This window comes from Oratosquilla oratoria, chromosome 27, assembly GCF_046742065.1.
Source record: "Oratosquilla oratoria isolate Oo_2021 chromosome 27, ASM4674206v1, whole genome shotgun sequence".
Lineage (NCBI taxonomy): Eukaryota > Metazoa > Arthropoda > Malacostraca > Stomatopoda > Squillidae > Oratosquilla > Oratosquilla oratoria.
The window spans coordinates 54,356,697-54,369,283 of NC_134803.1; the positions used below are offsets into that span (position 1 = coordinate 54,356,697).

At 41.9% G+C, this 12,587-nt stretch overlaps 1 protein-coding gene across 1 annotated transcript; it reads left to right on the forward strand.

Annotated features, from left to right (window-relative positions):
- The first annotated feature begins 2,399 nt into the window (after positions 1-2,399).
- Positions 2,400-9,522, forward strand: LOC143040083 (toll-like receptor 2 type-1). Its single transcript, XM_076210749.1, has 5 exons — positions 2,400-2,525; positions 5,441-5,664; positions 7,107-7,302; positions 7,970-8,235; positions 9,032-9,522. The coding sequence occupies exons 2-5, from the start codon at positions 5,503-5,505 to the stop codon at positions 9,167-9,169; spliced, it is 762 nt and encodes a 253-aa protein (XP_076066864.1). The 5' UTR covers positions 2,400-2,525; positions 5,441-5,502; the 3' UTR covers positions 9,170-9,522.
- Positions 9,523-12,587: the final 3,065 nt, after the last annotated feature.

Sequence of the window (12,587 nt, forward strand, 5' to 3'; positions counted from 1 at the left end):
AGGAGACGCATCTATTGTTGTCGCAGAAGCGCGAGGTCCATTGTCCGAGCAGGTGATCGGGCATTTGACTCAAAAGGCCTAGTCCTCTGGTCAGTGGAGGCAATTGGAATGTCCCTTAGGAGGAAAACCCGAGACAATGGAGAATCTCTTGAGAATTGGTTGAAGATGTAGGATTTACTGTCACATCATATGAGTGCGTACGCGCGTGTGCACGCTGGACATCTAAAAGGTTGGCAACATGTATATATATATATACATATATATTTATATAAATGTGTATATATATATATATATATATATATATATATATATATGAGTAAATATGGCGGGTATGAAATGTACCTAGTTGTAAACAAGTTGGACAACACTCCTAACAATCACTGTAGACCACTTAATATACCACCAGTACGTCGCCATGAATATATCCTACAAAAACTTGTGTTTGAACATATTTGGCATGTTACCAAAGTAAACAAATAAACGAATAGATAAATAAAATTGATAAAATAAAATAATAAAATAGTGACACAAATTCCGTAGTCGGTACAGCGCACATCGCGTTCAACACCTGATTAAGGGTAAACATCAATAGAGACGCTGCATGGTATGCGTTATCATCCGAACAGTTTCATAACAGTAATGCCTGTTTGATGGTACAAGATGGCAGCTTATTGAATATACACATACCGTATAAGCATAGTTAAAAGAATGAGAGTCTGACCTGAAGATTAAAACTTCTCTAAAAAAATAAGAAAATTTCAGTATTATTTCCTTAATTATTGGACTTAACAAGGGCGAGGCAAACAAGGTCATCATATTAAGACAACGGGGCAGGACTCGCAGTTATGGATTTAAATTGGACAAATTTAGATTTAAGAAGGAAATAGGCAAGAATCAGTTTACCAATAGGGTGGTCAACGAATGGAATAGACTTAGTAACTATGTAGTGAGCGCTGAAACTATAAATTGTTTTATTAACGGTTAGACAACATTATGGATGGGAATAACAGGGGGTAATGGACATGGAACTGCCTAGTGTAGGCCTTATGGTCTCTTGCAGTCTCCTTCATCCTTATGTTCTTATGTTCTTTATGAATGTCGATAGTATAACGGACCCACAGTTTCCCAGTTCGTTGAATGAGGTTGTTTGTTTACGTCACTGATGCAAATGGCAAATGAATGATACTGAACTTCACAATAACATACAATACTTAGTAGTACTATAAAAATGTCTGTCATGATGTGTAATCTATTTTACAATAACATACAATACTTAGTAGTACTAGAAAAATGTCTGCCATGATGTGTAATCCACAGTGTTAATATTCTATAGAAGTTGATATTGACTTTAGTGTGTTTATCAGTGCATCTGACGATCTGTTCTCTAAGTTATACCGACAGAATATACGGTGCCTACCAGTAGTGATCATGACGTCAATACAGTAATCATGTTAGTTGCTGATGACGTTGAGGACAGGATGTGGTGGCAAAATGTAAACTGAGCCAAGACAGCTGTGGAGCAGAAACGTCGCGAGTCCTATTTTAAGAAACACCAAACTCGAGACAAACTACCATTCAATGCAACCTATGTGGACTTTTCTGTCGTTCGAAAGCCTATTGGCACACAGAAAAGCTTACCAATGGGGAAAAAGACCCATCACACTGCAGTCATCACCGAAACCGATGGACTACCTATGATGGTGATGAATTATGTTAATACAGTCATATTTATGGAAGTGGAATGTATGGGTCATTCCGATGGTAACTGATGATGTCGGAAATGGTGGTGCTGCCGAAAGTGGGTGGATGTTGCCGATGATAAGACTGGCAGTGGTAGTGGGGAAGAGCGGTGATTATGTTTTATTCATTGCTGCGTAGAACGGTGAAAACGTGAGTGATATTCGCTGAAGATGGATATGGCACCGGTGATGGACGTAGCGATGATGGTAACAATGGCGATAGAAATGGTAAGAACCAGGTGTTGGCGAAAGGATAAAAAAAGACAGAAAAAACGTAATAATTTCGAAACGCAAGATAAGAGGGTCTCCTTGAGGGGGTAGTAACAAAGTCTCATGGGAGAGAGTGGGAGGAGAGATAAGGAAGTTGCCCTTGAAATGTCTTTCCGAAGCAACCAACCCCCAGGTGGTCGCCATGAGCTTACCCTCATCAACACGATAAAGTGTTTTTCACAGATCTCCTTTGAGGTAATACCAGACGATTTCAATCATCTGGGGCGGACCCCAAGACGAAACTAGGTCACTTCTGATCGAGACCCGATCTTACCCAGGGTTCACCCTACTTTAGCTGTGAAATCTTGCGTGTCACCGTGATGAAAGGGTTAAAGTGATGCGTGAGAAGCTCGGGCGGTTGTTGTACACGAGACTCCCCCCTCCCTCCTCCCCCCTCTACTCCCGTCGCCACCCACCCCCTAACCAACCCCCTAACCCCCATCCCCCCCACTCATGGACAGTACTTAAAGCTTTGCACCAGTCCACCAGTCGACACTGAAGAGGAAACTAGCCACGGTAAGCGGAAACACGACCTTAATTAGAGCCTGAAATTCCATGGCATCTTTGTCGATTGTGTTGAAGCAGACGCCAGATAGTTTCGTTTTGCAGCTGAGGAACGTCTCCCGAGCAGAACGGATCCTCGGAAGTTCGAGTCTGTGCTCGAGTCCGACCATTAGCTGCATGAAAATTACCTAGAGTTTGCAGACCGAATAGACTAATTTCGCCTTCGATTTTATTTTTTGAGCATACACAAATGAGTGATGGGCACCAATCTAAATGGGAGTTCCCTCAATCGAGACCCCCTTCAGGACCGGATCTCTTCTTTATCTCAATGCACTAGTTTTACTCGCCAAAATGCGTAAGGTGAACAACGATATTATTTCCAATGGAGTCTCCCTCAGTCAAAAGTCAAAATCCCTTTCAGCCAAGCGAGTACCTAAGTCAGTGAAACAGATTCGCCTGGCGCGTGTCGCCTCACCAATAGATCATTGCGTTAAACTTCATTGGTGCAGCAACCGCGCCATTGCCGGCCACCCATCACGTGACCGGTAATGGCCGGAAAATGTCTTGTTACATTACGAACCTCGACAACCGTCCCCGTCCGGGAACTCCTTCTCCGGGAAGGAACTTCAGAGGGTTCGAGAAGAGTTGTGCCCGTGTAGGGCTATCACTGTCTCCCCCTCATTTTTTTGTTCTTTTGAGTAAAAAACCCGGTGGAAAACCGTGGAAATGGTTCAATCCGAAGACCAAACACCGGCCCCTTAGGGTTGCATCTCCAGGCGGAAGTTAAGGTTGCTGGCGATGACTCACTCCCCAACATCGGCTTAGATTATTTTCCCCCAACAGGAGTTTTCGTTGTACCCTTTCAAGTTAGTGACATCCTTTACCGATTCCGGCTCGATTTACACCAAGCGTTTCATTCAGCAAAAGGGGCAGACTCGAAACAAAATACGTTGAAATATTAGTAATCTTTCCAGCCGTCGCCCCAAGAATCGAACCGACACCCAGCTTGATGCCAAGCTGAGTCTCGGTTCGATTCCCGGGGCGACGGACGGAAAAATTATTAGTATGACGTCACTGTTCCGAATGATTCACTGACATTGAAACATACTGGAATACTATTACAAAATAATTGCAATGTGCCACATGTAACCTCAGGTAGGATGCAAAGTTTTATTTAAAAAGTAAGATATACGTGAACACAGATAATGAAGTACAATTGGGGTTGTCACTCTCTCAATCATAAGAGAGGAAATCCCAAGAAATGTGTTTCATGATATCTTTGGCACGCTTAGGGAAATCCTTAAACACTTTCAGCTTTCACACGTTAGCTATATGCTCCTTTTATCTTTTAATTGTTTCTTGTTACATATGGCTAGTTAGTCTTTTGGATGAACTTTAGTAGTATATATACATATATATATGTCTTGAAAGTATTTAATAGTCTGGTAAAAACATGTTGATCTCTGAATTAGCTTTACACAGTATCCATCGTTCTCTGTGGCCTCTCGTTTCTGATTTTCTATCTTATTGTTCTGTGCTTGTTACTGTAGATAATCACTGATCTTCACCCATGTCTATGACCTCTGATGTTACACAGGATTCAGTTTTATTTCTTATTTTTATTATCTGTTCATGAATGACTTATTTGATTACCATTTATCATGCTGGTGGTGCTATTCTCTTTTTTCTACGTCTTTCTCCAGACGTTCTTCTCAGTCTAAAGTTCATAATTCAAGAAGAATCGCTGCAGAACACTTGATTTCAGGCCTTTACGTGGAAAAGAAAATCGTCTTCCGTTGCCACCAATACCCAGTTTCTACACCTCTTCAACTTGACAGACTTCCGCTGAACTTTCCCGTCGTTCTCCTTGACGGCACACATTTTTCCCCTTCTGACATTCTAAACATTGTTGATCTATTAGGAAGGTTTAATGTAGTAGCACATTTGTAAAATAAGGCTCATTCACTGTCGGAGAATGAGATAAGATGGACAGAAATTCTGTATATTTCGACTACTATCTGTGGTCCTCTTCAGCATAATGATACATAGTGTGGAGTATGAGGGTAAATATAGCTAAGAAGGATACATTTGTGGGCCTTTTTCCCTGTTCCCAAATGTACCCTTCTTAGCTACATATACCCTCATACTCCACATTATGTATCATTCTGCTGAAGAGGACCACAGATAGTGGTCGAAAGATACAGAATTTCTGTCCATCTTAGTTCATTCTCCGACAGTGGGTCAATAAGTCTTATTCTTGATCTATGTTTTACATGTAAAATGAACTGGAAAAATCATATCTCAACTATCACAAGAGCATTCTCCTGGTTATTCACCCTTTTATGGACTAGGTGTCTGGGGTGACTCACCTCCATGTTCCTAAGCAAGCGGGACTTCAAAGCTTTCGCCTTATCAACACTTCTTTTCTTATCGACAGTCATCGGCCTCTCCCTCTCCGCCGCAGCATGGTATCTCCATCTTTTTTTTTTCTTTTGCTGTTTTCATGGGCAATGTCCTTCTGAACTCAATGGCTGTGTGCCTGCACCTATCACGAAACCACGATACATTTTTTTTAAACGTCCCACCCTTTTTATGTGGAGCTGCCTTTCGCAAGAGCCAACCAGAACGCTCTTTCTTCCCGTCCACTAGGAGGTTCTGAAACTCTGTTACCCATGAGACTTTTTCACTTGCCTGTGAGAGACTCCTTCAAAAACCAAAATACTTCTCCTACACCGACACTTGACTTCGAACAGCGATGCCCTTCGTTCTTTTCACTACCGAGGTGGCCCTCTTTCTCCGCTCTTGGAAATGTGTAATGAAAACAACTAAATGGTCATTTACACTGCAGCAATGCCTCAGTATTTCCTTTGGTGAGCAACTGTCAAACGACAAAGGCTGACGTCATGTTGGTTTATCTTTTCCTTTAGGCCCACCGTCCGCTTCAACCCTCACCAGCTGCCTTCAACGCCCGTCGCCTACAACCACCAAGATGACCCGAAATATTCTGTTGGCGATGGTGATCGCCATGGCAGCGCCAGCCTTGAGCTCCTGCCCTTGCAAATCGACAGAGTCAACGGAATTCCACGGTACCCACGAACTTGACTGTTCAAACCTTGGTCTCACTGAGATGCCCACACAGTGTTTCCATGAGGTAAGGACCAGAGTTAGACATCTGGGAACATTTTGTAATGAGTAGAGTCAGTCTTATATAAACAAAGATAACTGTGGTTGCATAACTAGCCTATAGGTCATTAGTGAAAGCCGGAATATTTGACCCCCTCCCACATACACACTCTTGCTGGCACATAATATAATACACGGTGCCACCATCTTTATAATTTTTTAATCGACATCCTCTTGCCGACTGACCTTTGCGTAAACTTTAACAAATTGCCAAGGTCATAATCACAATGCGAATCAAGATAACGCATCATATAGTTTCTCGGTTATCAATTATTAAAGCCGATAATTTTGTGTTTTAGTAGTCTCTATAGTACAAGTTTGTGTGTTTGTGATATTTTACCACGAGCAAATAATAGGCTTTCAGTAGTAGTTTACATACGAATCATTTTGAATATACCACAAACATACAAAAATTCAAAGACATTACTTTTCCTAGATGAGTTATGATCACGCGTTAATACTCTGGGACGGGCCATGAACAATGACAGGAAAGATAAGGACAATAAATGGATGTTGTAAATCACTATTCTCCATTTCAATAAGAAATTACACTCGATTCCTGCCGTCCAGCTCGGTACAGTTGGTAGTCCTGCGTAACACCAGCGACACGCAAATTCCTCACCTCCTTCAGAAAATATTATATTTCTCCACTTTGTTTGTAAGATAGGAGATTTTGGTTTCACTCATTAGGAAGAACAGTCATTCTACAACTTTAACAATAATTTCAACGCTCGATAGAGTAAGGAACTAATTATGTGGAGTTGAAGTCAAGAAAAAGAAATTATCGGTTTGTACACATTTTTAGTTACAATCGATGTGTACAGCAATTGTGATAACAAGTGTAGAATAAGCAATGTATTCTCCTACACAAAGAACCCCTGAACACGTGGGTGCATTCAGATTTCACATAGAAAGCCATTAAAATGAAAATTAAGGATTTCTATAAATATTTTGCGTCTTGACGCTCTTGGCGCGAGCGAGGGATGGTAGTTGCCGACTCAAAAAGTTAAAAAAAAAAATAGAGATATGTTACAAGTAGGCTACATAGAATATTATGAATATAGATCATATGATTTGCACCATCAAACACAGATAAAAGATATTTACTATATAACTTAGTAAACTAACTACATATCAGCTGGTATAGGGCATGAAAAGTGGCGGGAGTCTACAGGACTACCAACTGTACCGGGCTGCACGGCAGAAATCGAGTGTAATTTCTTATTGGAACGGAGTGTAGTAAGGTTTCGTATCTCCTTTATTTATATATTATTTATTTATATATCATATTTATTTATTTATATATTTATTTATTCATATATTTATATATTCATTGCTTTATGTATTCCCTTTATAAGACGCATGACATGAGTATTTGGGTGTCTTCCATGGAAACGCTTCTTCCTACAGAAAGTCTCTGTGCTCGACCTGAATCACAACCATTTGACGAGGCTGATTGCACCTGACTTCGCCGATCTGGTTGAACTTCGTCACCTCAATCTCGACGTTAATGATGTGCACGAGATGGAGGAACACGTCTTCCAAGACAACCCTCTTCTGGAGTTCTTCAGCATCAAGGAGAATAAGAACCTCCAGATCCCAAAGAGTGAGTGCACGTACTTCTCTCTTTTTCTCACTGTGTGTGTGTGTGTGTGTGTGTGTGTGTGTGTGTGTGTGTGTGTGTGTGTGTGTGTGTGTGTGTGTGTGTGTGTGTGTGTGAGAGAGAGAGAGAGAGAGAGAGAGAGATTCACCTTGGTCTTTGGATCACGTGTTGGACTCGTGACCGACGGCTATTTCCCTTCCGGAAGAGAGCCCAGAGCTCGTATGACCAATCTATGGGTAATGCTTGGACCTTCCACGCACACACACACACCCAACTCCCCGCCCACAAGAGCTGGAGTAACGACTCGAAGCGCAGCGATGCTGAATTTTATTTCAGCCCTGGGCAGGATTGGAACCAGGTACCGCCGTTCCGCCATACTGACAGTCTGTGACTTTACCAACCGCGCCACCGGATGTGTGTGTGTTTGCGTGTGTGTGTGTGTGTGTGTGTGTGTGTGTGTGTGTGTGTGTGTGTGTGTGTGTGTGTGTGATTGTCTGTCTGAATGTATATATATTTGTTCTTAGTAGAAAAGTAAATGCCCATGCGATTGAACTCTTCCACTAGACAACGTGTTTGATATACTACTGACATCTGCATGCTATATACGAATACCACGAATCACTTTATTCGCCTCAGTGACTGACATAACACCACGGTATGATTCTTCCAGAGGCTTTCCACACCCTGCATAACATCAAGGAACTCCACTTCGCCTACTCCCCTATTGGTGAGCTGCCTGACCTCAAGGATCAGGCCAACCTCGAGTACCTGGACGCTGGCGAATGCATCATCAGCCACCTGGACAGACCCACCTTCGCCCACGTTAGCGGGACCTGGAGGACCACAGTTTACCTCGACGGGAACAATCTGAAGGACGTGGCCGCTGGGGTCTTCCTCCCCTTGCCTGACCAGTCTGTCTTCTTCCTGGACGATTCGGTGAGTACCCAAGCCTGCTGGATAGAATTACTCTCCTCCTCGTGAGGGGACTTCTCGACCAGTCTAGGGAACACCAACAACAACAACACTCCTCCAGTGGGTCAATTGTGGGTTTGGGCTGATAGAAGGACATAAGAGCATAAGTATGGAGGAGAATGTACAAGACCATAAGGAAGTTCCGTGTTGTCCATTACCACCTATCATCCTCATCCTTGATGTTATCTAACTTTCTCTTAAAACAACCTATAGATCCAGCGCTCATTAAAAAGATGTCCTACAGGTTTGTACCGCCGACATATCCCGTTGTAGCCACAGCACCAGTGTTCGTGGGTGTGATGGCCTGTGCATTCATGGGGTGGCGAATGTTTTGGAAAGTATTAACTGGAGGAGGGAGTGGGATGAGATGAATTTGGACAATGAAGAGTAGATATAGGGAGGACACGAGGAGAAATCAAAGACAGAAGCCTCTGGGGAAAGAAATGTAGAGGGTTACAGAGATGAGGCTACACACGAAACCATAAATATTGTGTGACGTCATGCAAGTAGGATACTGGTCTTCCGTTGGGATCACGATATGGTCTTTGTGTTGTCAACCAACCAAAAGGTTTCCGTGTGTGGTCTCGCCCAGTTAACGAGCACGTCGACTTCCGCGTTTGTACATATTCAAAACTTCCGAGTTATTCATGCACACACACATAGGCACATGCACACACACAAGTTATTCACATACACACACACATAGTACATACATATATATTTACACATTGGCATTTATTCAATAATCTTCCTCCCACAGGTTCAACTCTGGGCACAATCCGAAGAGGAAAAACTTCAAGTTATGGAGGAGCAATGGATTCTTAGCAACGACCTTCTCTCTAAAATAAAGGTCTGCTTTGCCGACGGCATCCCTGAAGACAACGCTGTTTGCGGTTGATGGACTAAGCTTCCCCGTCACATTGTCCCAATACTACCCAATCCCAGTATCCCGACCTCGCTACCACCACTATTGGCACCATTATCAATACCACGATCAGCACCATAATCAAAACTCCTGGCGGAATCGAGACCTGATTGAAGATGCATTCTGGAGGAGGAAGACCACACTTCTTCTATACCCATTATTGATGTACTTTTTATATCATTCCCAGTCTCCATTATTGCATCAACCCAGCCTGACCTCACCAGCCTTCAAATCTGACCTCGCCCTAACCTAGCCTATCCCTATCTAACCTGAAAAATAGCAACCTAACAACTATCACGAAGCTGATTAAAAGATAATTTTCCCAACATCGTTTAACTCAATCCTAAATGTCTCTGAATTTAAGAAGATGTGTCTGAAAATGTGACAAGTAGTTCGACGGGAATATTAGTTATGAACAGAAGAAATGTGATCATGGATTGAATATCGCAATATCTGAGAAAATAAAGTTATTTGAAAATACGTACGTTCTTTTCTCTGATAATGGAATATTCAGTCTATCTTACCATTGCTTTAGAACATTCAACTCGCTTGTTATATGTGATCATGGTTAACACACATTGAAAAGGAATGTAACACAAAAGGTGGTCACAAGAACGCATGAAAGCGAAGTTGGAAAAGCGGTAATGAACATAACATAAGAACATAAGAATGAAGGAGACTGCAAGAGACCATACGGCCTACACTAGGCAGCTCCATATCCATCACCACCTGTCATCCACATCCATAAAGTTGTCTAATCGTTTCTTAAAACAAGTGATAGTTTCAGCATCTACTACATGGTTACTAAGTCTATTCCATTCGCTGACCACCCTATTAGTAAACCTATTATTGCTTATTTCCTTCTTAAATCTAAGATTTCCAGTTTAAATTCATTACTGTGAGTCCTGCCCTGTTGTTTTAATAAGATGACCTTGTTTGCATCACCCTTGTTGAAGCCTTTGATCCACTTGAACACCTTTATTAGATCACTCCGTACTCTGCGTCTTTCCAGAGTGTGTAAGTTAAGGTGCCTAAGCCTCTTTTCGTAAAGTAAATATCCTAGTCCATGTGTCATTTTGGTCATTCTTCTCTGTACTGATTCTAGTGAATTGATGTCCATTCTATAGGACGGAGACCAAAACTGCACCGCATAGTCAAGGATGGGTCTAACTATTGCTGGAGTTTGATAATTACTTCTGCACTTCTATTCGTTACCGTCCTAGCAATGAAACCTAATGCTCTGTTAGCTTTAATCCTGACGCTAATGCACTGTCTCCTAGTTTTAAGGTCCGGACTCACTAGAACTCCCAAGTCTCTCTCGCACTCTGTTTTCTCTAAAAGCGTGTTATCTAAGCTGTATCTATTTTCGGGATTGTGTAGCCCTACGTTTAACACGCTACACTTAGAGATATTGAAGTTCATTTGCCATTTCACCGACCATGTGACAATTTGTTAAGATCATCCTGCAGAATCTGGGCGTCGTCTCCTGACCTAATTAGGCGTCCTATTTTAGTGTCGTCCGCAAACTTACTAACATCACTATTTATCCCATCGTCTAAGTCATTTATGTACATAATAAACAACAAGGGACCCAAAACCGAGCCCTGGGGAACCCCACTAGTAACATTGCCCCACCTGGATTTCACTCCATTTATGGTGACCCGCTGTTTTCTGTTACTGATCCAAGCTCTAATTCACTCTAACACTTTTCCTCCTATGCCATGGGCTTTGATTTTATTTAGTTGTCTCTAGTGTGGCACCTTGTCGAACGCTTTGCTAAAGTCAAGGTAAATAACATCGTAATTATCATTGTTATCTGACGCCTTATATACTTTAATGTAAAAGGATAGAAGTTTAGTCACACATGACTTACCCTTGGAGAAACCATGCTGTGTGTCACGAATTAAATTATGTCTCTCGAGGTGTTCTCTGAGTCTATTCACTATTATTGATTCAAGCATTTTACCTATAACCAATGCCAAACTGATTGGCCTGTATTTGCATATACACGATTTATCTCCCTTCTTAAAAACAGGGACAACGTTTGCCTGTCCCAAAGCAGTAGGCACAAAACCAGTGTCTACCGATTTGTTAAATATTTCAGTTAACTGGTCGCAATTTCAAATTTACACTCCTTAAGCACTCTCGGAAAAATTTCGTCTGGACCCGGGGATTTTGTAGCTTTAAGTCTTTCAATCTGCTTGACTACTTCTACTTTACTAATGCTGATATTAAATAGTGGGTGTGTAATGTACAAGTAAAGGGGGGTATGCAGTAGACTGACACATTAAAAAAAAGGCAGGAGTATGTGGAAATTGGGTCTGGGGTATGATATGAAATGTGATTGACTTGAACACTGAGGCAAACAGCACTTCTTTTCGCTCTATTTGCAGTGGCGGCACCGGGGGGGGGGGGCTTTAGCCCCCGAAAAACGTGGCCAGCCCCCCCATTAGCCCCCCCCAACTGAAATGAGCAAATTGAAAATTTAAAACACTCATTGAAATAATTTTATTAAGTGGAATTTTTAATTGCCAGGGCTAAAGATTTGTCAGCCATCAGTGCTAGCCCTACCATTACCCCATTAGCCCTGGCCAGCCCCCCCAACTGAAATGAGCAAATTGAACATTTAAAACACTCATTGAAATAATTTTATTAAGTGGAATTTTTAATTGCCAGGGCTAAAGATTTGTCAGCCATCAGTGCTAGCCCTACCATTAACCCTCTCCCCTTCTGAAATGAGGATAATATATGTGTATTATCATATTACTATTAGCCCCCCAAAAATTTGCTCAGCACCCCCTTAGCCTCCCCAACTAAAAATTCCTGGCGCCGCCGCTGTCTATTTGGTATGAAATCTGGTGGAAAAACGTGAAACTCGTTCAGCCTGGTGTTGTTTTGATAAAACTGATCTCGTATTCCAATACACTTTGTAAAAAATATTTACTACCAATTTTTGTCGTATTAAGCTGTCATACATAATGATGATTATAGTATTAGTACTATGCTTCATATACTAAAAAGGAAATCTGGTGGAAGAACATGAAACTCGTTCAGCTTGTTGTTGTTTTGATAAAACTGATCTCGTATTCCAATACACTTTTGTAAAACTTATTTACTACCAATTTTTATCGTATTAAGCTGTCATACATAATGATAATTATAGTATTAGTACTATGATCCATATACCAAAAGGCTTTCTGGCCCTTATAAGGGAGGTAGTCAGCCAAGGTATGCACCACCATCCCACACCCATTTGTTTCCCTTTCGATTTAACTCCTTGTAGATAACGGACCATCCCTGCTCCCCTCCAACTGCCCGGGCCAGAAGCAATGCAGCAAGACACAGCACATCCAAAGAAGGATCCAACATGGCGACCCTTCCCCGTCGTCCC